Source organism: Physeter macrocephalus, chromosome 6, assembly GCF_002837175.3.
Source record: "Physeter macrocephalus isolate SW-GA chromosome 6, ASM283717v5, whole genome shotgun sequence".
NCBI lineage: Eukaryota > Metazoa > Chordata > Mammalia > Artiodactyla > Physeteridae > Physeter > Physeter macrocephalus.
Window position 1 is genome coordinate 349,313 of NC_041219.1, and position 27,884 is coordinate 377,196.

The window sequence follows — 27,884 nt, forward strand, 5'->3', positions numbered from 1 at the left end:
CGGCATGTGGGATCATCCCGGACCGGGGCACGAACCCATGTCCCCTGCATCAGCAGGCGGACTCTCAACCACTGCACCACCAGGGAAGCCCTTCTCCCATTTTTTGATTGGGTTGTTTGGTTTTTTGATATTGAGCTTCATGAGCTGTTTGTATATTTTGGAGATTAATCCCTTGTCAGTTGCTTTGTTTACAAATATTTTCTCCCATTCTGAGGGTTGACTTTATGGTTTTGTTTATGGTTTCCTTTGCTGTGTAAAAGTTTTAAATTTAATTAGGTCCCATTTTTTATTTTTGTTTTCATTTTCATTAGGAGGTGGGTCAAAAAAGATATTGCTGCAATTTATGTCAAAAAGTATTCTGTTTATGTTTTCCTCTAAGAGTTTTATAGTGTCTGGCCTTACATTTAGGTCTTTAATCCATTTTGAGTTTATTTTTGTGTATGGTGTTAGGGAGTGTTCTAATTTCATTCTTTTACATGTAGCCATCCAATTTTCCCAGCACCACTTATCAAAGAGACTGTCTTTTCTCCATTGTATATGCTTGCCTCCTTTTTCATAGATTAGTTGACCACAGAGCGTAGGTTTATCTCTGGGCTTTCCATCCTGTTCTGTTGATCTATATTTCTGTTTCTGTGCCAGTACCATACTGTCTTGATTACTGTAGCTTTATAGTATATTCTGAAGTCAGGGAGACTGATTCCTCCACCTCCATTTTTCTTTCTCAAGATTTCTTTGGCTATTCGAGGTCTTTTGTGTTTCCATATAAATTATAAAATTTTTTGTTCAAATTCTGTGAAAAATGCCATTGGTAACTTGATAGGGATTGCATTGAATCTGTAGATTGCTTTGGGTAGTGCAGTTATTTTCACAATATTGATTCTTCCAATCCAAGAACATGGTATATCTCTCCATCTGTTTGTGTGGTCTTTGATTTCTTATATCAATGTCTTACAGTTTTCTGAGTATAGGTCTTGCCACCTTAGGTAGTCTTATTCCTAGGTAATTTATTCTTTTTGTTGTGATGGTAAATGGGATTGTTTCCTTAATTTCTATTTCTGATCTTTTGTTGTTAGTGCCAAGTAAATTTTTCTTAAAGAATACACACATGCACACACACACTAAACTATAAAAATGATTGATAAATTTAGCTATATTAAAATTTAGAATGTCTTTACAATAGAAGATAATATAAATAAAATTAGTAGACCAGCCAAAAATTGGAAAAATAGATTTGCAGTATATTTGTTGCAATAAACAACAAATGATTACTATAGAAAGTAAATTTAAAAGTCATATAATCAAAAGCAAAAGATAAACAATGAATAGAAAACTGTACAAAAAATATGGACAATTTACAGAAGAGGTAAACAAAAATATAGTAAATATAATTTAAAAATACCCTGACTATTAACCAGGGAAATGATAATTAAAACAGCAGAATGTCATTTCAACCATCACATAGGTAAAATTTTAAAAGCCAAATCAAATCTTTACCACTTGGTAATTAAAATTCCACACACCCTCTCTCTTATAATCACTACTAGATTAAATAAGAAGCCCAAATACTGTCTAATTCACAGTGTGGATAGAACATAATTTATTTACTAATTTCCCTATTAATAAGCATTTACCTAGTTTCTAGTTTTTTGGGCCCTACAGACAAGGCTGCAAATAAATATCTTTATACATAAAAAAAGAGAGAGAGAGAGAAGCCGGGACTTCCCTGGTCGTCCAGTGGTAAAGAATCCGCCTTCCAATGCAGGGGACACGGATTCGATCCCTGGTCGGGGAACTAAGATCCCACGTGCCGCAGGACAACTAAGCCTGCAAGCCCCAACTACTGAGCCTGTGCACCACAACTACTGAGCTCACGTGCCGCAACTACTGAAGGCCGCGTGCTGCAACTACAGAAGCCCGTGCACCTAGAGCCTATGCTCCACAACAAGAGGAGCCACTGCAATGAGAAGCCCACGCACCGCAATGAAGAGTAGCCCCCACTCGCTGCAACTAGAGGAAGCCCGCATGCAGCAACAAAGACCCAGCGCAGCAAAAAAAAAAAAAAAAAAAGGAATGTTTTCATTACATTTAAGTAGAGAATCGTATGCGGAAATACTGTCAAGAAGATTTTTTCGCTTAACTTATGTGGAACCCAAACATAGCAATTAACATGGCCAAGCTAGTGGAAATGATTTTCAACCCTTGATTTGGATATTTTGAGTATGTGAGCTATCTCCCGCGTGGTATAATGTTGATTGTTCTCAATTAATGTCTTGATTTCATAGCTATTAACTTCAGCTAGTCTACCCGACCGTGGATCATCGTCCAGTGAGAAATCTCCAGCACGAAACTTCTCAGACCAGTTTTGATATGTTTGATCGGTCACAGCACCTTCTTCATACACTGCACAGATCTTTTTTTGTGTTTCAGTTGCATTTTTACCTTTCTTGAAATCATAAATCTTAATATGCCGAAAATGTTGCTTTTTTCTTCCATCTTCAATATTGAAATGGCTACACAAAAACTCAGCAATTCTGATAAGTCTTTTATTTTTAATGTACGCTGATATGACAGCTGTCACATACAATCTAGCAAAATTGTTTCAAATGAAGTTCAGTCCAGTGGTTAAGACTTCCCCTTCCAATGAAGGGCGTGCAGGTTCAATCCCTGATTGAGGAGCTAAGATCCCACATGCCTTTTGGGCAAAAAACCAAAACATAAAACAGAAGCAATATTGTAACAAATTCAATAAAGGATTTTAAAATGGTCCACAGGAAAAAAAAATCTTTAAAAAAACCAATTCATTAAAGGTAAGCTTTTACCAACAGAGAGGTTGGAAACTTTATCCAGAAATGTTAAGACTGCATCGGGGTAGAGTTGAATCTGTCAGAACACAACAACTTAAAGCTCTAACAGTCTACTCCACACTCATGTCCTACAAGCTTTCCAGCTAAGACTGCCAGACAAGTTGAACAGCAAAACCAGATACAACTGACCAAAAAAAAAAAGAAAGTAGCCCAACTTAGCAAGGCTTGACATAGAAAATGGATAGACAACATTCAATTTTACAGCCTCTATTTGACAAAAGACTGCATGCCTATGTGCATTCAAGTCACATCATAGTAATTAAACTCAATTTTTTTCATATTTTTATTGTAGCAAGGAATATATAATATGATGTTTGCCGTTCTAACCATTTCTAAGTGTACCGTTGAATGGGAATTACATTCACAATGTTGTGCCACTACCACCACTTAAATTTTTTAACGGACATTTATATTCATTCGTCTGTCAATACAGCAGGCTGGGATGGAGATCACATGTTGAACAAAAACTGCCATGGTCCATGCCTTCATGTGGCCTTAATGGACTAAGGTGCTGTTTTGGTTTTTTTTCTTTGCGGTCAGATGATGGTGAAGTCTTTCTGTACATCGGAAGATGGGCAGGGTTGAAAGTGGCCGTGGATACCCTGCAGAGGTCATGGATTGGCCCGGCGAAGGGGCGGTCTTCCAACGCCCGATTCCAGAGTCCAAGGCAAGAAGGATCTTAGCGCTCCCCGAAAGGGCGGGGCCGATGGCAGGGCGGGACGGAGGAGCCGCAGAGCGGCTTGGGCGGGGCTGAGGGCGGGGCCGAGGGCGAGTCCTAGGTGGGGCGAGGGCGAGGGGCGGGGTCGGGGCGCGTCTGGGCGGAAGTGGCGGGAGGGTCCGTTTCGGGTGACTACTCCCTCTGGCAGGGCTTGGGTCTGTACCCGGCGACGCTAGGGCCGCGGCGCTGAGTGGCGGCTTCGCCTCCGGCCCATCTCCACAGCGGTGGTGGCCTGAGGGGAAGGCTGAGTAGGATGCGGCTGACGCGGAAGCGTCTCTGCTCGATTCTTATCGTCCTGTACTGCCTCTTCTCCATCTACGCTGCCTACCACGTCTTTTTCGGGCGCCGCCGCCGGACGCAGGACGCGTCTTTGCGGGGCCTCAGGAAGGGGGCTGCCCCAGCGCGGGAGAGGCGAGGCCGAGGTAGGACACCGGCCCGCGGCCTCTCTCCTCGGCTGCGCGCCGGGACTCGGGGCTGCGGGCTGGTGGGGGCTGGGCTAGCGGAGCCGCGCGGCCACCGGTCCCGCTCTCGGGTCCGGGATTGCCCCCAGGCCCCGGGGTGCGCTGTTCCTCCTTCAACTCTCGATAGCCAGCCCAGGCCTCGGGATTGGAGGATGTATGTATGAATGCCCCCGTCCTCGCCCAAGTCCCACACGCCGTCCCCACTCCCTACCCCTGGGGCTGAGAGGTGCGCACACCTTTAAAACACATCTTAAATATCCAAGATATTTAGGTCTTCTGCCCATTTTTGGATTGGGTTGTTTGTTTTTTTGTTATTGAGCTGCATGAGCTGCTTGTAAATTTTGGAGATTAATCCTTTGTCAGTTGCTTCATTTGCAAATATTTTCTCCCATTCTGAGGGTTGTCTTTTGGTCTTGTTTATGGTATCCTTTGCTGTGCAAAAGCTTTTAAGTTTCATTAGGTCCCATTTGTTTATTTATGTTTTTATTTCCATTTCTCTAGGAGATGGGTCAAAAAGGATCTTGCTGTGATTTATGTCATAGAGTGTTCTGCCTATGTTTTCCTCTAAGAGTTTGATAGTGTCTGGCCTTACATTTAGGTCTTTAACCCATTTTGAGTTTATTCTTGTGTGTGGTGTTAGGGAGTGTTCTAATTTCATACTCTTTCATGTACCTGTCCAGTTTTCCCAGCACCACTTATTGAAGAGGCTGTCTTTTCTCCACTGTATATCCTTCCCTCCTTTATCAAAGAAAAGGTGACCATATGTGTGTGGGTTTATCTCTGGGCTTTCTATCCTGTTCCATTGATCTATATTTCTGTTTTTGTGCCAGTACCATACTGTCTTGATTACTGTAGCCTTGTAGTATAATCTGAAGTCAGGGAGCCTGATTCCTCCAGCTCCATTTTTCATTCTCAAGATTGCTTTGGCTATTCGGGGTCTTTTGTGTTTCCATAAGAGGGAAGAGATATGGGAACATATGTATATGTATAGCTGATTCACTTTGTTATAAAGCAGAAACTAACACACCATTGTAAAGCAATTATACTCCAATAAAGATGTTAAAAAATATATATTCAAGATATTGTCACGAAATGCCAGAGATTCGCTGGAATGCCGCTGGCTTAAGGACATCTCTTCCCATATTGAAACAAAGAGCCTGCTCTTATCCTGCCATGACTTCAGAAGGCCAGAGCGCTTCATCTCCAAGTTTTGATCCCCTCTCTTGTATTTTGACCTATGTCAGGATCGGACTCAGGCTTATTTCTCCCTTCTTTCAGAATTTTGCACAATAGTATCTGAAACTGTGGGACACTTTTCATGTTGAAGTCAAGTTTTTATGTATAGGTTGCGTTACATATATACGACCTGTAAAGAACTGGCAAAAGTTAAACTTGTAACTTGATGCGTATTACTGTACCCAGGCATTTTAGAAGGCGTTGTTTGGGAGAGAGAATTTCCTGCCTCGTGTTAACATTTTATAATTTTATATCAAGCTCTTTCAGGGTAACGGTTCAATCAAAATTAAGTTATGATTTCCTTTTTTTATTTTTACAGTGTTTAACCAGTTCAAATTCTGTTGCTTTATCTCTTTGAAAAATTGAAGTTAGGATGTAATTAAAACTCCCTAACATCTAATTTAAATGGCTTGAATTTATCTACAACTGCAGCTCTACCTTATTGATAACACTTGTTACTCTTTTTATAACATAGAACAATCTACTTTGAGAAGTGAAGAATGGAATCCTTGGGAAGAAGATGAAAAAAGTGAGCAAAAACACAGACTGCAGATATTAAGTAAGTCCACAAAAGAGAAAAAAGACTTCCATGTACAAATCTGGGGCAAAGCTGCCATTGGTAAGTTAATGTTTAAAGCTGAGACATGTAAAAAGCACTTTGTTAATATATTTACAGTTTATTTCATCATTTGTTAAGACATCCTGATGCATTTTTTCACTTTTTCTCAATATTCTATTTCTCTTTTCTGTTAGACAACATCTATGTAAATGCACACACACAAACACACACATGTACACATATATTCTATTGTTGGTCTTTAGCAGAGCACAGCTTTATTTGTCAATACAAAGAGTGGGTTGTGTATGCATAATTATAATGAAATGCCTATGTTAACTGAATTTTCATGGAATTATGTGTTTATTGGACACTTGATGCACAAGTATAAGAGGTGGCCCCTGCCCTTAATGGCCAAACAAGTTTTGGAAACATTGAACTGAACAAAGTTAAACAAGGTTCTTTATTGCAGGGCTTTGTCAGAGCCTTTAATATGCCAGTGTTCATTGTGAATGTCTAAGAAGGGGATATAGTATGTAGTTGATTAAACTTGTTTGACCACAAAAGCATTTTTGCTCTGAGTATCATGAGAGTGTAGTGTTCCAAGTTATATGATATGCTCAATTAGAGAATGGGGGACACTCAATGACAGAAGAGTCAGAAGGAATTTAGTGAGTTAGAAGGGGCTTTCTTTGGCCATAAAACATTAGTTAGATTTATGTACAGTAACGGATATGGATAGAAGGTACCAGGTGAAAGGAAAGTAAACAGAATAGTAGTGCCTGACCCATGATGTTTCATAAATTCATAGACACTTGCATACATACATATATACATCCTTGAAAATTACTACTGACCTCTGAAGTTCTAGTACCCAGACCCAGGCATCCAATCATCAAGTTCTAGCAATTTTTTTCTCTATAAAATCTCTAATGTTAATTTCTTCCTTTAAATTTCCACTTCCCCATTCTAGTTTTTAATTATATTGACTTCTTAACAAGTTTCATGTTTCCAGACTTTTCTCATTTCAATCCAATAGGCACAAAGTGTCCAGATGAGCTTTATCAAGCACTGCATTCATTCATTGGCCTATTCTCTAGGCACAGTCACAGGATACCAGTTATAGAAATTCCCATTCCAAAAGGGAGAAAATGGAAGGAAAATGGAGTCACAGGTTTAAGCAATTTTGATATCCAGCCAGGCAAACTCCATTAGGTTTCAATGCCTGGGAGTACTCTGTGGCTTAGAGCTTTACTTCTGGACTTTCAGCTCCATGCTTGGGAAGTCATCCTTCCATTTTCAGGAAGGTTAGCATGTGTTTGCAGCTCAGTAGTTTTATCATCCTGTTCCTGCTGTTAGGATTTTGGGAGTCCAATAAGCTTGTTTCATTTCAAGCCGTCTCTGTCCCTTTTAGTCCAAGCTGGCAGTGTTTCTGCTAATATAACATTCTCAAGAACCTTGTGGGTCTCCCATTTATGTCACAAAGATATACTTTTTTAGACAAGAGTTCCTCCACAGGTCTTACCTGGATAAACCCATCTCTATTTCTAGCTTCTGCTGAGATGGCTAAGGAGATCCATAAATTAACACCTAATATTTTCAAAAAACCCTCTTTGTGATTGAGTATTCTGACCAGGCATTATCAAAAGGATGTCACCTACATCCTTAGCCTTCTCTCCAGACCATGCTTTCTTGACAGTGAATCTCCTAATTTTTCACCTCTTTTGCAATCTGAATAGGCTAAGAATTTCTGAAATCATCAAGTCATTGTTCCTTTTTGCTTACCAGTTTTTTCTTCAGTCTCTCTTTTCAACTCATATTTTACTGTAATCAGCAAGATGAAACCAGGCCACAACTTCAACACTTTACTTAGAAATCTCTTCAGCTAACTATCCAAGTTTATCATTTACAAGTTCTGCTTTGCATATAACTGCAGGACACAATTCAGCTAAACTTTCTGCTGCTGTATAACAAAGAACCCCTTTTCTCCAGTCTCTAATGACATGTTCCTCATTTCCTCTGAGCCCCTACCAAGAGCAATTTTAATGTGCATATTTTTACCAACAGTCAGTTTATGGTTATTTCGGTATTCTCTAAGATGATACAGGTTTTTTTCTACTGTTCTCCTCACTTTCTTCTGAGTTCTCAGAACTGAGTCACTAACATCCATATTTCTACCTACAGTCTGTTCAAGGCAATCTAATCTAGGTGTTTTTTAATCATGCTTCTCAAAATTCTTCCAGCCTTTTTCCCCATTACCCAATTCCAAAGGCACTTCCAGATTTTTAAGTTTTTGTTACAGCAGCACCCCATTTCCAGGTACCATAATCTATTGCTACATAATCTATAGGTTCCTTTAGCTGCCATAACCGATTACCAAAAATTTAGTGGCTTAAAACAACACATTTTTTTAATTGATCCATAAGTGACATATAACATTATATAAATATGTTTCAGGTGTACTACATATGATTTGATATATTGTATATATTGTGAAAGGATCAACATAGTAAGTCTAGTGAACATCAATCACCTCACATAGTTACAATTTTTTTCTTGTGATGAGAACTTTTAAGATCTACTTTCTTAGCAACTCTCAAATATGCAATACAGTATTATTAACTGCGGTCACCATAAGTTTATTAGCTTACGTTTCTGAAGCCAGAAATCTAAAGTGTGTCCACAGGGCTATATTCCCTTTGGAGGCTCTAGAGGAGCATCTGTTTCCTTGCCTTTTACAGTTTCTAGTGACTGCCTGCATTCCTTGACTCATGGCCCCACCTCACTCTGACTTCTGCTTCCTCCTCACATCTCTTTCCCTCATTTTCAGTCTCCTGCCTCCCTTTCCTGAGGACCCTTGTAATTACATAGGACCCACCTAGATAATCCAGCATAATCTCTCCACCTCAGCATCCTTATCTTAATCACATTTAGAAGGTCTCTTTTGCTTTGTAAAGTTAACATTCATAGGTTTCATCTTAGGACCTCTTGGGTTGGAGGAAAGCATTACTCAGCCTACCATATCTGGAAAGCTTTATCTGATTAGCCAAGTCTTTAAACATGGGTTTTGTGTGTCTTTTAGTACCACGGTGTAATGAGAATGGAACAAAACACATCTCTCAATATAACTTTTTAGTTACATTTACGTAATTGGGCTCCCTGATTACCTCCTCATCTCCAGATTACCTCATTGTAAGACAATACAGAGCTCTGAGACCTCTACTCTCAGACCTTTCATTCAGGTGAAATCATGATAAAACATAGGGGCCAGTCTAAGGAGAAAAGACACAGTGGCATTTGTTTGCAGAGGGCATCATGCAGTGAAGGATGTGTGTTCAGGTGGGGAGGAGGTAATATCTCCTTGACATATTGAATGTATATGTACATACATGAGCTTCTCTGGTTCTGTTCGGCACGAGATGGTGACTCCACCCCCAGTTTGTTATAATATAGAAACAGTCCTAATCATACAGTAACTTACACTGTAATCATATAGTAACTTACACTGTAATATAACACATTTCAGGATAAGATAGGTAGTAAAGGTCCAGTGATGATTAGGGGTTTCTCAAATTTAGAGTAAGAGAATTTTTTGTCTTTAATATAACCCACATTTTACACTGACAACCTCTGAGTTTAGTCTCTTGTACATTAGCTGCCATATTGATGATTTTGAGCCCAAAGAGGAATAGAATCTGGTTTCCTAATCAAATGATATGAAAGAGCAGAACATAAATTCATCTCACACACTAGAGTACACCAGAAGGTAAATGTTTTCATTTTTTGTTTTTTTGATTACCAGGTTTGTATCTCTGGGAGCATATTTTTGAAGGTTTACTTGAGCCCACTGATGTGACTGCTCAGCGGAGAGAAGGAAATTTAGTTGTTGGAAGAACACATTATAGGTATTAATTGTGCAACATTAACCTTTGATATGTTGCTGTACAATATTTTATGTAAATACTAGAAGAAAAATCAGAGGAAAATATATCAATATTTATAGAAAATATTTTCACTTCAACTTGTGAAGGATGGAGAGATAAATCTCATGTATATATATTTTTAGTTAAAGCTTACTTTAAACATTTTCTTATAAAATTGGATGTTACAAAATACGGGTTTTTTTGGAATCGTGTCTATTTCATTTTAATCAAAGCATTTCTGATTATATGGATAAGTTCATGCTCTAAATTTTGTAACATTTGGTTGTTGATAAACATGTAACATTCTGTATGTTGGGGGAATAATATGCAAACTTAAGTATTTTTATTTTTCTCCTTCATGTAATAGATTCACATATTTTTATATATTCACATGGTAGCAAAGCTACTGCTATTAGTTTTGAAATTTTTATCAAAACATTTCATGTATGAGTTCTATCATGATTTGATAGTATAGATTACCATTTTACTGCAATATTCAGAAATCTTTTTTTAATTCAATAAAACCAATGTGTTATTGACATTTTTGCACTTATTTTTATAAAACTTTTTACCTGTGATTGCATATTTTCTGAAGATTTTAAAATAGAATTAAGATCATTTTATTTAGAAATATTGTGACAATGAAAGAATGCTATTTTCTATTAGATTTTGCTTTCTTATTGAAATAAAAACCAAAAGTAATTATTTTAAAATGCTTATTTCATTTAACAATTATATTATTAAGGGAAAAAAATGTGAACCAAAGATTATGGTTTCCTTTAGGTTTCCATTTATTTCTCACAGAAATCAAGAGGAATAGTTATAGTTAATATGTTTCATTTGAATTTTCGCTGCTCTTTTAATTCTTTATTTACTGTATACACACTTGGAAAGCAATTTCATTGCATGTATCTTTTCAAAGCAATCATTCTTGAAAAGTAAACAGGCTTTTAAATCATCATTGGTAATGATTATTTTTCCTTTTATCTCCAGGCTTCTTTTGATCTAATCCCATTGAAGAGTTTATACATAATCCTAAACTTAAAATAGTTGGATTTGGATGTTTGAAAGTAAATGTGTATTATGCATATAAATGTAACATTTTGCTGTTTTAAAAGTAAACATGTGTTATGAGTATTAGTCTATTAGATCTACCTACCTATTAGAATTTTCAAAAGAATTATTTGAAATTCATAAAGAAGTTAATATACAGTGTTACTACAGCAAAGGTTTTGAGCAAGTGGCATTAACTCCCAAAAGAAAAACTAACTTCCTGTTTCCTTCTGAAATTTTTACCTGAGATTTTATATTATGATTAAATAACAATGCTACTTCCTTTTAGAATTTAAGAGAACTGTTTATTCAAGGAAGTTCACTATTGTAGCAGATTTTTTTAAACAGCTTATTAAAGTTTTAGGCTCATGGAAAGTAGCATACATAATTTATCCAAAATTAATAAACTTTCATGAAATTGCAAGTTTTGAGTTGAATCAGGCTACATGGGTGCTAACTTAAATGTTTTGACACATTCTTTTTTTTTAAGTTATTTATTTTATTTATTTATTTTTGGCTACATTGGATCTTTGTTGCTGCACGCAGGCTTTTTGTAGTTGTGGCGAGTGGGAGCTACTCTTCATTGTGGTGCGCGGGCTTCTCATTGCGGTGGCTTCTCTTGTTGCAGAGCATGGGCTCTAGGTGCACGGGCTTCAGTAGTTGTGGCTCGAGGGCTCTAGAGCACAGGATCAGTAGTTGTGGTGCACGGGCTTAGTTGCTCCGTGGCACGTGGGATCTTCTCAGACCAGGGCTCGAACGTGTCCCCTACATTGGCAAGCGGATTCTTAACCACTGCGCAACCCGGGAGGTCCCAACACATTCATTTTTATTTGACCAAAAGTGAATTGGCAGTAATCGCTCATCTTGAAGATATAGAAAGAGTTTCTAAATACTATCAAAATCCTTTAAATAAGCATAAACACATTCTATTTAAATAAACCTTTAAGTTTACAAAGAGCTTATATCATTTAACATTAATTTCACAACACTTCCGAGGCAGAAAATAGAAAGGGTATCCTCAGTGTTCCAGAGTCGATCAGGCTCCTGAATGCTGATTCTTATCTATTCATAGGCCCAAATAATGTAATCCAGAATATCAAGTAAATAACTCAGAATGGAAATAGAACTATCAGTCAGTCCACATGTTTGTATTGGCTTGACCAGCACATTCTTTCCATATAGGCAGACTACAAGTGATACCTAAATATTTGAGAGTTGTTTGATTAAATATGGAATCAAAATGTGGGCTATAACTATATATAGCACTTCCAAATCTGTGTGTTTCAGAAGGGAAGAAATGAATGACTCCATGTTCACCACTGAGTCAGTACCATACATAGTCTGTGCTCAGGATGTGAATAGATGAATACATGCAGGGCAAACTGAACTTGTGAGGCAGCCTGGTGAAGTCCAGTCACCTCTGGGCAGTGTAGCAATGTGACTGAGTTGTTAAGGGCACAGACTCTGAAGCCAGAATATCTCAGTTCCAATTCCAGCTTTACCTCTTATTAGTGTCTGACCCTGGCAAGTTTCTTAACCTCTCAGTGCCTGGATTTCCTTGAGTTTCAAATAATTATAATATAATGTAATATATATATAATTATAATATAATTTAAAATAATTATTAAGGTAAATATTAGTTTCTATTTCACAGGATTGTTTTGAAGATTAAATGCATTAATAGATATACAGTGCTTAGACCAGTATCTGGCACATGGTAATCACTATAGAAGTCTTGTTATTAGTTTTATTATTTTTACTGTTACTTAAATAGGTACTGCAACATCTCCCTACCTTTCAGTTCTCCTTTTTTCTGTGTTTCCATTATTGTCTATTATCTCTCCATTCACATACATCCCAATAAGCACCTTTTTGATACATGTTTTATGTTAATGTGTTCAGTTAGGTTACAAGCTAGCATGGCACCCATTCTGTCTCTTGAAGGAACTTTGCCTGTCTGTGCTCATATTCCTCATATGTTCATTTATAGTTTAATTTCAAAGGGCAACTTTATGTTTAATTTCTTAGGAGGAGTCTTCTGCTTATGACCTTTGATTTGCCCCAAAAGACTGCCTTCAGAATTCTGTAATGTGCATATGCAGGCATTTTATCATAAGATATATAAATGTCTACCCATTTGATAAAACAAAAGTTAGATGCTAAATTACTTAATTCATTATCTAAATTCAGTTATACTTTCTTTTTTTTAAATAAGTATATTTATTTTATTTATTTTTGGCTGCGTTGGGTGTTTTGTCGCTACATGCAGGCTTTCTCTAGTTGCGGCGACTAGGGGCTCCTCTTCATTGTGGTGTGCGGGCTTCTCATTGCAGTGGCTTCTCTCATTGCAGAGCATAGGCTCTAGGCACGCGGGCTTCAGTAGTTGTGGTACGCAGGCTCTAGAGCGCAGGCTCAGTAGTTGTGGCTCGTGGGCTCAGTAGTTGTGGCTCACGGGCTCTAGAGCGCAGGCTCAGTAGTTGTGGTGCACGGGCTTAGTTGCTCCATGGCATGTGGGATCTTCCTCGACTAGGGCATGAACCTGTGTCCCCTGCATTGGCGGGCAGATTCTTAACCACTGTGCCACCAGGGAAGTCCTAAATTCAATTATATTTTCAATGAGCATCTGCTGCTTATGAAAAAGTTGAACTTATTTCTGAAGATCATGATAAAATGTGTCTGATTCCTATTTTTAGAATTTCCAGATATTAACTATTATAAGAGTTTAGTGAGCTCACTACTCATTACAGTGAGTGAAAGCTTTTATAGATAATATTAATGGCTACACTATGTTTCAGTCATATACTGGACCATAGATCAATACAGATCTCAAATAAAATTTTCATTGGTAAAGAAAGACAATATAGTTAATTTTTCATAATGCCCATTCTCCCACTCCAGCCAAGCGAGTATGAGGGTGGGAGTGTCCCATCATAAACACTGAATTCAGAAGACGTGGAGTCATGGCAATGATGCTGGCCACAAAAGTAGGGTGAATTGCAACAGCTATTCAAAAGCAAGGGCCATTCATGGGTTCGGTATACCTATTTTCTAAAACTATTTATTAACCAAAAATGATGTAGAATTCGATGGTTGAGAGCTGTGTGGATGGTTTAGCTTGTGCGCTTATTCTTTATCAAGGCATTTGCCAGACTCTTAGCTGGCAATTATTAATCTTATCTGTAACTCACTTAATGTAATAGCATACAGTGTTTGTTCAGTAGCACTCACTGAATTTAGAAAAAATGAAACAGTAATTATATTGGATTCTAAAAAAATATATTTTGCTCACGTTCAGCTTAGAACTCAATATTCAAATGATTTCTCTGGACTTTGTAAGTATCGAAAGTACTTATTGGGAAGAAAGTTTTCAACCGAACCTAGCAGAAAAATAATAAATATTGAAAATTAGAAGTTCTGACTATTAAATATATGCTAAGAAATCTAGAAGAGCAAGTCACTGTTTTAAAATTCTGTGTATGAGCTCCTTAAATATGTTCATTTTTCAGCTAATGGATATTTGTGACTGATGCATGATAAATAACTTTAGGAAACTAAAATACATCTTTTATCATGCATAAATATACTATAATATCTCATACATATGCCCTACTTTATGTAATAAGTGTATAGCTAGAAATTTATTATTAAATTGAATTTTTGTAACTTGATTCATATTTTAAATGCAGTAGGAGAACTTAAATAAATTGGTAGAGCAGATAACTCCCTTAAAGAGAATTACGGCTTACTCATTCAACATTTACTGAGTGCCTGCTAGTTAGTTCATACTAGGCTCTGAGGATTTCAAAGTGAATAAAATACTTTTCCCTAGCCTCAAGGAGTTCACACACTAGTGGCTGAGATAAACACATAAATAATTTTCATACCTTATACAAAGCATAATGGTAAGGACGTGCATACTCCTTAGTTGTTAGGGAAATATAGAGGGAAGGCCACTAACTCAATATGAGTAGAGTTGGGGATATGGGGCCTATCAAGAAAGACTTCCCAGAGGAGGTGATAGCTGAGCTAAGTCTTAAAAGATTAGTAGGATTTAGGAAGGCAGTGAGAGGAGTGATTATATTCCCAGCAGAGGCAATATCAGGGCCTAAGAATTGATAAACAGCTTGGGTTGTGCATAGAATCGCAAACCATTCAGAATCCCTAGAGCATGAAGATGGGGTAGGGTAGCTCATATTGGGAGTGGAGGGCAAGGGCCAGATCATCATGGGCCTTGTATTTGCCACATTAAAACTCTTGGACTTTATTCTTGTTCAGTGAAAAGCAGTTGAAGATGATTAAGCTAGATAGTGGTATGTATTGTCATGTATGTTTTTTGTGTAGATGTCTCTAGTAGCCATGTGGAAAAATGATTTGAAGGGGACAGCTGAATGCAGGCAGACCAGGACATTGCATTAGGAAACTATAAGTATCCAGCAGAGATATAAATAAGGGATGAAATTGGGAAGTGGTATTCCGGCAGAGCCAGGAATTTTAGAAATTTGGGGGCAGAACTATCAGAATTTAAGGATTATTAGATGAGAGCAAGAATCGAATGTGACAGTTCCCTGGTTTCTAGCTTGCATGACTAGATAGCTAGTATGCGTTCAAGATAGAAAATACAGAAAGAATAAAAGAAGCAGATTTTTCTACTCTTCTCTAGGCCACTACCCAACACCTGCCTAACCCTCTCTTTCTCAGCAAACAACTCTGCCTCTATTTCCTTAAGATATCCACAATTATCTCCCTTAACTAGCTGCTCCTCTAACATTTACCTACATGATCTCTATGTGATCCCTCACCTAACCTTCTCTTTCCTCAGCTCTCAGACAATGAGGTGATCTCCCTCACCTGTGTTCAGTATTAACTCCCTCCATCTGTGCATCCCTTCTGCATATCCCAAGACCTTGCTCCATCGGTTACTTCCTTGCTCTCCTTTGTCTCCCACCTTTCACTCATTATTGCGTTCTCACCTTCTCATCCACACTTTCAGAAGAGTTGTCTACACTTACTGTCCCCACTTACTTCTTTTTTGTAATTTATTCAAGTATAGTTGATTTACAACGTTGTGTTAATTTCTGCTGTACAGCAAAGTGATTCAGTTATACATATATATACATTCTTCTTCATGTTCTTTTTCATTATCGTTTATCACAGGATGTTGAATAATAGTTCCCTGTGCTATACAGTAGAACCTTGTTGTTTATCCATTCCATATATAATACTTTGCATCTGCTAATCCCAAACTCCCACTCCAACCCTCCCCCCTCCCCCCTCCACCTTGGCAACCACAAGTCTATTATCTATGTCTGTGAGTCTGTTTTGTAGATAAGTTCATTCGTGTCATATTTTAGATTCCACATATAAGTGATATCATATGGTTTTTGCCTTTTTCTTTCTGACTTACTTCATTTAGTATGAAAACCTCTAGGTCCATCCATGTTGCTGCAAATGGCATTATTTCATTATTTCTTATGGCTGAATAATATTCCATTGTGTATGTGTACCACATCTTCTTTATCCATTCATCTGCCAATGGACATTTAGGTTGTTTCCATGTCTTGGCTATTGTGAATAGTGCTGCTATGAACATAGGGGTGTATGTATCTTTTTGAATTAGAGTTTTATCTGGATATATGCCCAGCAGTGGGATTGCTGGATCATATGGTAACTCTATTTTTAGTTTTTTGAGGAACCTCCAAACTGTTTTCCATAGTGGCTGCACCAATTTACATTCCCACCAACAGTGTAGGAGGGTTCCCTTTTCTGCACACCCTCCCCAGCATTTGTTAATTGTAGACTTTTTAATGATGGCCATTCTGACTGGTATGAGGTGGTACCTCATTGTAGTTTTAATTTGCATTTCTCCCCACTTACTTCTTACTGTCCCCTTCTCATTCACTTCTCAACCCACTGCAGTCTGACTAACACACCTCCCAACACACACACAACTATCTGAATCTTATGGGATTTTTTTTTTACCCCTAAAGTTTCTTTACCTAAATCTGTGCTTCCCAAACTGTATACTAAGTCACCCTGGGGCACCACAAATATTTGTAGGAATCACAATTATACTTCATATATGTCAAACACCATGCAAACTAGTTTGAGGTAGTTCACAGTTTCAACATTAGATCACCCTACATCCATTTCAGAGATGTCATACATTTGTGGAGCTGGATTTCCTATGGTTGCTGTGATCAAATCCAAGTACTGTGCAAAAATCAAAGTGGAACAGGCAGTGACGGTGGCAGTGTCCTCTCTGATTCCAAGGTTTGAGAAGTTGTGTAGTCCTCAACAGGTGCACACATCCCATTATTAAGTATGTGTGGTTAGTTAAGAATGAAATAGGAATATTATTTTTTCCTTCAGTGTATGTGTATTATTTTAAAGTGGCTTCTAAGCTCTTAGGACATAGATACTAAGTTATTTGGATCTAATAACTTAAAAAACTGAACCAGGGCTTCCCTGGTGGCGCAGTGGTTGAGAATCCGCCTGCCGATGCAGGGGACACGGGTTCGTGCCCCGGTCCGGGAAGATCCCACATGCCGCGGAGCGGCTGGGCCCGTGAACCATGGCCACTGAGCCTGCGCGTCCGGAGCCTGTGCTCCGCAATGGGAGAGGCCACAACAGTGAGACGCCCGCATACCGAAAAAAATAAAAATAAAAACTGAACCATTACTCATTTCTTCTGGCTTGAAAAAATTACTAAAACACTGAAAGTCTTGGGAACCAATAAAATTTGGGAACCTCCGATCTATACCTTTGCTCCAGAGCATTGACCCCAGGGCTTTCACTATTACTTGAACATGGCCTTGAGGTCTAGAAAACCAATTAGTCAGAGCATAAGAGCTGACATGCCTGCTTGCTGGAATGTGAGAGCATTCTACAAAAAGAGAGCTGTGGAGATCCCAAGATGGGTCAAATGTGCCCTGAATGAATCATGCTTTTGTTAATTTGTGTGGGTCAATAAAATTAGAACTATTCCCACCTGTAATTTTAAAGGAGAGAAAAAGTGTTCATGTACTACCAATAATAAGTATTTTAAACCTATCATAATTATCATCATTCTCTTTAAAGTGCTTTCTAGCCCCTCAGATTCTGCCCATTCTCTTAAATTACTAAATGATCGCCGAATTATTTGACATCTTCCTGTCCAAAGCAGACTCAAAATGCATTTCTGATCCCTGTAGCTTATTATCACTGTAGAATAATGTCATAGAATTCATTCGGCACATATACAGACAAAATACATATTTATATTTTGTGTTGTAACTAATATCTACAATTCAAGTACTTGTTAACCATAGTGTCATGGGAATGACTCAAGCTCTAAAGTTAGATCTTGATTCAAAACTTGATGCTGCCATCACAGGTTGTACAACTTAAGCCTGATTTCCCAAATGCAAAATGGGGGACTAATCTCTGCAGAGTTGTTGGGGAGGTTAAAGGATAACCTGTGCAGAGTGCCTATGTATCATGTATATAAAAGGCATTTAATAATGTTAGTTTTTATCCCCAACAATAAGCAAAAAAAGCAGGATTTCAGCATATTTGTACTAAATATTAAAAGATTCTAGCAAGTTATAAAGAAATGTTTGAGCAGGTTTCAAAGAATCTAGGACTGTTGTAACTAAGTTTACGATAGGTTAAATGGTATTTTTTGTATTTAATACATATTCATTTAAAATATTTCAATGGTATTGGTTGTTCGAAGCAGCACATAATATGAAATGTGAGTTATGAAATGTATCTATTCCTTTTATGATATTTTTTAAATACCTTAAAGAATAGAGAGTAATACAATAGATTCCCATTTACCCACCACGTAGAACTAACAAATTCTGGCTCTCTGTCATATTTGCTTCAGATCTTTAACTTTCCTCATAAAAGAATTAGATATTTCCAGTAAAGGCAATAAATGCTCTCTTTGTATTGTTCCTCAGGCCCTTTCCTCTTCCTTCCTCCTAAGAGACAACCACTAACTATTGTGAATTTGTTATATATATCTTCCCATTCAAATTTTAATATTTATATTTTTATTAGATATATAAGGTAAATATTTTTTCCTGTGGGTACTTTCAAATTTGCATATAATTAATCTGTCTACAACCAAAGTTTCCCATTAACCTACATCTATGTCCCGTCATCCAAAGTTGTTCGAAAAAACATGTTATAGAAATTATTTCTAGAAAGAATATGGATTAAGTTTCATTATATACTTTATATAAAATTATTTAAAACTTCTGATACCAAATACTTTTGTTCTCTTTTTGTTTGTCTCTTGTTTTTGTTTTGTTTTTAACAGCTTCATCACTGGTCCAGCTGTGGTCCCAGGGTACTTCTCTGTTGATGAGAATAATGTGGTACTCGTTCTAAATGGAAGAGAAAAAGCAAAGGTCTTTTATGCCACCCAGTGGTTACTTTATGCACAAAATTTAGTGCAAACTCAAAAACTCCAGCATCTTGCTGTTGTTTTGCTTGGAAATGAACATTGTAATAATGAGTGGATAAACCAGTTTCTCAAAAGAAATGGAGGCTCTGTGGAACTACTTTTCATAATATATGACAGCCCCTGGATTAATAACATGGATGTTTTTCAATGGCCTTTAGGAGTAACAACGTAAGTACCAAATATTATTACATGTTTTTAGACTCTAAGACCTGAATTTCTGTATCAGCAAGATTGTGTTTTAAATTTGTAATAAATGTAGTTCTTCTGAGCTCATTGAGGCCGTGTACAACCTTTTCTATGGGCAAAAATATGGTTCGGTCTCATGCTTTGGTAATAAAACTGATGTTTTTAGAGTATTTTAGACTTTTATGAGGAAAGCAGATGAGTTACATTTTTGTATTTTAGAACCCTTAGGAGTAACAACGTAAGTACCAAATATTATTACATGTTTTTAGACTCTAAGACCTGAATTTCTGTATCAGCAAGATTGTGTTTTAAATTTGTAATAAATGTAGTTCTTCTGAGCTCATTGAGGCCGTGTACAACCTTTTCTATGGGCAAAAATATGGTTCGGTCTCATGCTTTGGTAATAAAACTGATGTTTTTAGAGTATTTTAGACTTTTATGAGGAAAGCAGATGAGTTACATTTTTGTATTTTAGAACCCCAAGTCATAGGATAAATTTTCAAGTTTATCACTAGTACCTTAAAGAAATGTTTAGCAGTGGATGGCAGACAGACGGACCTTCTTAAAACAATTATAGAATCTATATATCTATATAACTATACCTATATAACATATAGATATAGAGTTTTCTTAAATCCTTACTTTATTTCTTCTTTTTTTGGTGGGGGGGGCCATGCCACATGGCATGCGGGATCTTAGTTCACTGACCAGGAATCGAACCCATGCCCCCTGCAGTGGAAGCATGGAGTCTTAACCACTGGACCACCAGCGAACTCCCCTTAAATCCTTACTTTAGATCTAATATTAAATGAAGAGCACACTGACCCTGGGGTTTGGGAGGATTATAATATACTCAGGTCTGCGACTAAGACTGATAGAATTTGCACTAATCTGTTGTGTAAAAAGAAAGGGTAAATTGTATGTACTATATGTAAAGTCTTTCTATAGAACTGGAAACTTATTTTGTATCATTCTGTTAATAGAGAGCCTTTGAATAACAGTAAGTTGATTTTAAGTTGCCACTAGTACATAAACTTCCTGATGGCAGGGATTTTTGTCTCTTTTGTTCACTACTTTATCTGTAGAGACAGTGCCTACAGAGTAAGCATTCAATAAATATTTGTTGAATGGATGAATTATGAAATAGCTCAGTAATATGATACTGTATTTGAATCAGATGTTCATTATGCATTATTTTATCACTGGTTACAAAATGTGACCTTAGACTGCTGCCCAGTTGGCTACACAAATATCACCAGGGAAGCACATTAATAAGACATGTTCCCTGGCCTTCCACAACAAAATTCTGACTCAGCAGGCTTAGGGTAGGGCAGACAAAAAGGTTTGTTAGGTATAGCCAAGTTTAAGGTGCTCTGAAAAATCTATCCCTTGTGTAGAGCCCATATTTGTAAAATGTTTTGAAACAAAAGAATTACTTCTTCACAGTAACACATAACACAGTAATGTTGGACAAAGCCAGTATCTTTCCTATAGATCAGTGGTTCTCAACCAGGTGCAATTTCACCCCACCCCCACCCCCAGGAGATATTTGGCAATGTCTGGAGATATATTTGGTTGTTACAAGTGGAGAGAGGAGGTTGTACTGGCATCTGGTGGATAGAGGCCAGGGCTGCTGCTAAATATCTTACAATGTAGAGGACAGCCTCCACAATGGAGAATTATCTGGCCCAAATGGCAGTAATGCCGAGATCGAGAAAACCTGTTATAGACTAACTGTTACGTTAAGCTTTCTCTTATGTGAAGGTTGTAGTTCAGGCACATAATTTGATGCCTGGAATTACCAAATGCCCATTAGAATGGGCCAGTTGCAACAGGCCTCTCCTGTGTGGGATGTAAGGTGTTTTTTTTTTTTATCTACTTGATAAGCCTTTGGAGTTGGAGTTCTTTGCCATAGCAAAGTATGTATTCTGTAATCTTTCCATCACCTGCCTAAAACATTAATTAAATCATGATTATTATGAATGTAGAAGATTCTTTATACCTTTAAGGTCTTAAATTCAATCTGTCTTATAACTTCAGGTAAGTAATGGAAGTTGAAGCGTATAAAAAACAAAACACTTCAGGCACATAGTCTCTATAGCAATTTTGTAAAAGATGTCAAAGTGAGAATTTTTTTTAAGTCAGTAGATTTAGGAACTTTTCCAAAGTAAGCATGGAAAATTATAATTTGGGGTTTAGAAAATCATATTTTAAATCTCTTTTCTCTGCATCATCATGCTACCTAAGATGTTGGATTATAGGAATTTTGCTAGCCCTATTGTCATATATTATTAACTCACATGTACTTATTTTTATAGATACAGGAATTTTCCTGTGGTGGAGGCGAATTGGTCAATGCTGCATAATGAAAGGCCATACTTGTGTAATTTCGTAGGAACCATTTATGAAAATTCATCCAGACAAGCACTAATGAACATTTTGAAACAAGATGGGAATGATAAGCTTTGTTGGGTTTCAGCAAGAGAACAGTAAGTTCTATGTCTACTTGATTCATCCATTTTGTCTCCAATCTGAGAGTTGCTTTGTGTGACAGCACAGGTTTTCATAGACATTTTTAACTCCATTAATACCAGTCTTTCTCCAGAAGATACATTAGTAATCAAAGTTGTGAAGAAACTATGTTATATACATTAAAAATAGAGAGACTCTCCTGTAGTCCATCTTGAAGGGGAATGCTGGTAACTATCATATGCAAATGTCAATTGTTCAGGTTTCCTCAATAATATTTGTTAGTCAGATTTGAACACAGGAGATTGTAAATGACAGTAATGGTCTTAGGTTCATCTCTGAGATGTTCAGCAAACCAGTGCAGTGTTCCAAGACTGGCATGCCATACTCCTTACACCTTCAGGAACCTGGCACCACCCTGAGGACAGAGGCCATGTACTATTCTTCTTTGAATCCCCAGGTGTAACATAGGACCTTGAATAAAGTAGGCCAGGATAAGTGGGGAGTGGATGGATGGATTTAACTGGGTTAACTTTCTTCCATCTTTTACATGGTAATCATGAAACAGGTGTTCATGGACTGAAGGAAGAAATTTGGGGATCATTCATTTTATTTTTAGATAAACAAATGGAGTTTCATGTGTAAAGCAGAGTCATCAGAGAAGGAAAAATGTCCTTTTAGATCTGGAAATACATTAATTGGAGCAGATACTCTCTTTTAGAAAGCCTGACTCTACTACAACCAAGAATACTCTACCCAGCAAGACTCTCATTCAAATTTGATGGAGTGATCAAAAGCTTTACAGACAAACAGAAGCTAAAAGAGTACAGCACCAGCCTTACAACACATGTTAAAGGAACTTCTCTAAGTGAAAAAAGAAAATGCCGCAACTAGAAAGAAGATTACAAAATGAAAGAAGTAAAGGCAAACATACAGTGAAAGCAGGAAATCACCACACACAAAGCTGATAGGGAGGTTAAAATACAAAAATAGTAAAATCATCCATATCCACAATAAGCAGTTAAGACAGCAGTCCCCAACCTTTTTGGCACAAGGGACCAGTTTCATGGAAGACAATTTTTCTACGGACTTGGGGTGGTGGGGGTGTTGATGGTTTGCGGATGATTCAAGCACATTCATTACATTTACTCTGTGTACTTTATTTCTGTTATTATTACATTGTAATATATAATGAAATAATTATACAACTCACCATAATACAGAATCAGTGGGAGCCCTTTGCTTGTTTTCCTGCAGCTAGATGGTCCCATCTGGGGGTGATGGGAGGCAGTGACACCCGAAGTGTGTTGCTTATGTCCAGTCTACTCCATAAGATGCAGCTTGTCACTTGCCACTCACTGATAGGGTTTGTTTTTTTAAAAATTAATTTACTTATTTGGTTGTGCCGGGTTTTAGTTGCAGCACGTGGGCTCCTTAGTTGCGGCATGCAGGCTCCTTAGTTGTGGCATGTGAACTCTTAGTTGCAGCATGCATGTGGCATCTGGTTCCCTGACCAGGGATTGAACCCAGGCCCCCTGCATTGGGAGCATGGGGTCTTATCCACTGTGCCACCAGGGAAGTTCCACTGATAGGGTTTTGATATGAGTCTGCAAGCAATTGATTTATTATGGTCTCTGTACAGTCAAACCTCTCTGCTAATGATAATCTGTATTTGCAGCCACTCCCCAGCGCTAGCATCGCTGCCTCAGCTCCACCTCAGATCATCAGGCATTAGATTCTCATAAAGAGTGCACAACCTAGATCTCTCACATGCACAGTTCACAGTAGGGTTCGCCCTCCTATGAGAATCTAATGCCACCACTGATCTGACAGGAGGTGGAGCTCAGGTGGTAATGCGAGCAGTGAGGAGGGCTGTAAATACAGATGAAGCTTTGTTCACTCGCCCGCCACTCACCTCCTCCTGTGAGGCCCGGTTCCTAACAGGCCACGGACCACTACCGGTCTGTGGCCCAGGGGTTGGGACCCCTGAGTTAAGGGATGCACAAAACAATTAGATGTAAAATATTATATCAAAAACAGTAATTGGGAGGATTTCCCTGGTGGTCCAGTGGTTAAGAATGCGCCTTTCAATGCAGGGGACATGGGTTTGATCCCTGGTTGGGGAACTAAGATCCTACATGTCATGGGGCAACTAAGCCCGCACGCCACAGCTATTGAGCTCACGTGCCTCAACGACAGAGCCCGTGTACCGCAAACTACAGAGTCCACATGTTCTGGAGCCTACACACCACAACTAAAGAGAGAAAATCCACACACCACAACTAGAGAGAAGCCCGTGCACCACAATGAAGAGACTGTGTGCTGTAACAAAATATTCCCACATGCCTCAACAGAGATCCCATGTGCCACAACTAAGACCCGACACAGCCAAAAATAAAGAAAATAAATATTTTTAAAGTGAAGAATAGAAACCATATAATCATCTCGATAGAAAAAACTTTGGATAAAGTTCAGCATCCTTTTATGATAAAAACTCTCCAGAAAGTGGGCATAGAGGGAGCATACCTCAACATAATAAAGGCCATATATGACAAATCCACAGCTAACATAATACTCAGTGGTGAAAAGATGAAAACATTTCCTCTGAGATCAGGAACAAGACAAGGTTGCCCACTCTCACTGCTTTTATTCAACATAGTTTTGTAAGTCCTAGCTACAGCAGAGAAGAAAAAGAAACAAAAGGAATCCAAATTGGAAAGGAAGAAGTAAAACTGTCACGTTTGCAAATGACATGATACTATACATAGAAAATCCTAAAGACGCCACCAGAAAACTACTAGAGTTCATCAATGAATTCAGTAGAGTCGCAGGATTCAAAATTAATATACAGAAGTTGGTTGCATTTCTGTACACTAACAATGAACTATGAGAAAGAGAAATTAAGGAAACAGTCTCATATACTATCTCATCAAAAAGAATAAAATAACTAGGAATAAACCTACCTAGGGAGGTAAAAGATCTATACTCAGAGAACTATAAGACACTGGTGAAAGAAATTGACGATAACACAAATAGATGGAAAGATATACCTTGTTCTTGGATTGAAAAAATCAATATTGTTAAAATGACAGTACTATCCAATGCAATCTACAGATTCAGTGAAATCCCTATCAAAATATCAATGGCATTCTTCACAGAATTCGAACAAATCATTTTAAAATTTGTATGGAAACACAAAAGACCCCAAATAGCCAAAACAATCTTGAGAAAGAGGAACAGAGCTGGAGGAATCATGCTCCCTGACTTCAGACTATACTACAAAGCTACAGCATCAAATCAATGTGGTACCAGCATAGAAACAGACACATAGATCAATGGAACAGACTAGAGAGCACAGAAATAAACCCACACACTTATTGTCAATTTAGCTATGACAAATGAGGAAAGAATATACAATGGAGAAAAGACATTCTCTTCAATAAGTGGTGCTGGGAAAATTGGACAGCTACACGTAAAATAATGAAATTAGAACATTCGCTAACACCATAATAAAAATAAGCTCAAAATGGATTAAAGACCTAGATATAAGACCAGATACTATAAAATTCCTAGAAGAAAACATAGACAGAATACTCTTTGACATAAATCACAGCAATATTTTTTTGGATCTGTCTCCTAAAGCAAAGGAAGCAAAAGCAAAAATAAACAAATGGGACCTAATGTATATATATATATAACCCTGACCCTTGAGTGTCCAGCAGTCATCTATCTCCCTTGTCCATGTATTCTTCCTCTCTCCTGGAAGACTGTTTCATACCTTCTTCTCTCTTCCCAACTGCTCTTACCTTATGACCCTATTGCTTATTTCACTGAGAAAATAGGAAGTCAGGAGGGAACGTCTAGTTTTCTTACTAGCCTCTCAGCTCCTACCCTTGCTCCGTACAATCTATTCTCAACACAACAGCCAGATAGATTCTGATAAAACATAAATGAGGTCAGTTACCCCTCTGATCAAAACTCCGTGTGATGGGTGCTCTGACTTCATCTTCTACACCTCTCCCCTTCAGTTACCCTGCTTTAGCCACCCTGGCTTCCTTGCTGTCCCTTGAACATGCCTGGCACATGCCATGTCATGGCCTTTATGCTTGCTCTGTGCTCTTTTCTTCACCCAGATATCTGTGTGGTTTGCTCCCTCACTTCTGGCTCTCTGCTCAGATGCCCATGCAGTGAGACACTCCCTGATCACCTATTTACAGTTGCAATACCATCCTACCAAAAACTCCCTCCTCACTTCTCTGCTTTATTTTTCCACACAACACGTAACACCTTCTAAATAATTTACTGACTTGACCTGGTTACTATCTGTCTCCACCACTAGAACTGTGATAATAAGCTCCATAAGGGCAGGAATTTGGATGGAAGGTGAGGTAGAGAAAGAAGACACGCACTTACAAAATTTTGGATGATATAATTTCATTCAGAAATTGTATGGCCACTAGATTTTTTAAAATGTGTAGCTGTAAACTTCTCAAATTCTTAAATATTTTCAAGAAATCTATTTGGGCAAGATTTTATTCATCTCTTCTGCCTGCCATCTCTATAATGTGTTTACCATTTCTTGTAACCAACATTAAAAGATAAAATATTTTCTTTCACAAAAGATATGCTTAGTAAAGTGAAAACTTCAGTTTTTTTTCTGATTTTCTAGGTGGCAGCCTCAAGAAACAAATGAAAGCCTTAAGAATTATCAAGATGCTCTGCGTCAGAGTGATCTCACGTTGTGCCCAGCAGGAGTAAACACGGAGTGTTACAGAATATATGAGGCTTGCTCCTATGGCTCCGTTCCCGTGGTAGAAGACGTAATGACAGCTGGCAGCTGTGGAAATTCATCTGTTTACCATAATGCTCCTCTGCAGTTACTCAAGTCCATGAATGCTCCCTTTATCTTTATTAAGAACTGGAAGGAACTTCCTGCTATTTTAGAAAAAGAGAAAACTATAATTTTACAAGAAAAGATTCAAAGAAGAAAAAGGTTACTTCACTGGTATCAGTACTTCAAAGCAGAGCTAAAAATGAGATTTATTAATATTGTGGAAAGTTCATTTCTAAAGAACAATAAAGGTTAACTGTAGTTCATCTTTTTGAGCTAAGATCTGATTTTTTAAATCATTTCTAATACTGGGTATGTGTGTGTGTGTTTATGTGTTTATTAATGTTCCTTAAGTTGCCCCTAGACCCTAGGTTATGTCTGTAGTATTGACCAAGTACAGCCTTATTGGGCCACTCCTGAAAATAAAGTTAAAATGTTACTGAAACTCATTTGTACAAAGTTGAGTGATTCAGCATAATCAACTCTTCTCATTCATTTAAACCTGCTCTAGAGAAGCAGCATTGTGTAGTGGAAAGACTAGGCTTTGGAGTCAGACAAAACCTGGGTTAAAATCTTACCGCTGCACCTACTATCTGGGGACCTTGAGCAAGCCACCTCATTGTTCTGAGTCTTGGTTCCTTTCCATGTAGAATGGAGATAATGGTACCTCATAGGGTTGGTTGTAAATATGAAATGAAATAATATATAAAGTACTCAATAATTGTAATAATTTCTAATTCATTTTTAAGTCCTTACTAGTTAATAATAGGGTTAAATATTTTAAATATTTAAATATTTTAACACATGATCATTTCCACAATTGGGGAGTAATCATGTCATGATAGGAATGTATGTGGATAAATCTTACAGAGTTAGACTTTTAGATTACTCAAGTTTTGTTGGATCACATATGTTGAGGTAGGTGCCTAGATACAGAATTTGGTCATAATCCATACAAAACATGGACTGGGGGCAGTCAGGAGCCAGAAAATTAGTATCTAAACTCAACAGAAGTTGTCATTGAAGTATGGAGTAAGACTAGCCAACTCAAAGGAGAGTGCTTTGTGCAAAGGCTGTCTGATGCTCTCGGGGAGCAGCGGCTTTGATTAAGGCTGAGAGAGTGGTCTTGTATCTT

General features: G+C 37.8%; 1 protein-coding gene across 3 annotated transcripts; it reads left to right on the top strand.

Moving 5' to 3' along the window:
• Window positions 1–3,698: 3,698 nt before the first annotated feature.
• RXYLT1 (ribitol xylosyltransferase 1) lies at window positions 3,699–27,015 on the top strand. 3 transcript variants are annotated; one of them, XM_007114281.2, is made up of 6 exons: window positions 3,699–4,004; window positions 5,755–5,898; window positions 9,638–9,740; window positions 19,117–19,431; window positions 21,768–21,938; window positions 26,588–27,015. In XM_007114281.2, the coding sequence occupies exons 1-6, from the start codon at window positions 3,836–3,838 to the stop codon at window positions 27,003–27,005; spliced, it is 1,320 nt and encodes a 439-aa protein (XP_007114343.1). In that variant the 5' UTR covers window positions 3,699–3,835; the 3' UTR covers window positions 27,006–27,015. The 3 variants fall into 3 exon arrangements, with proteins under 3 accessions (XP_007114343.1, XP_028346142.1, XP_054941150.1); XM_028490341.2 differs by having other exon boundaries at window positions 5,755–5,838; XM_055085175.1 differs by lacking the exons at window positions 3,699–4,004; window positions 5,755–5,898; window positions 9,638–9,740; window positions 19,117–19,431 and adding an exon at window positions 19,678–19,687.
• Window positions 27,016–27,884: the final 869 nt, after the last annotated feature.

Bases quoted from the DNA above. Each gene is read 5' to 3' on its own strand.
- RXYLT1 (XM_007114281.2), top strand. From the start codon at position 3,836: ATGCGGCTGACGCGGAAGCGTCTCTGCTCGATTCTTATCGTCCTGTAC. The intron at 4,005-5,754 runs GTAGGACACCGG...TTTATAACATAG, and splicing joins GCGGGAGAGGCGAGGCCGAG to AACAATCTACTTTGAGAAGT. The intron at 19,432-21,767 runs GTAAGTACCAAA...TTATTTTTATAG, and splicing joins TGGCCTTTAGGAGTAACAAC to ATACAGGAATTTTCCTGTGG.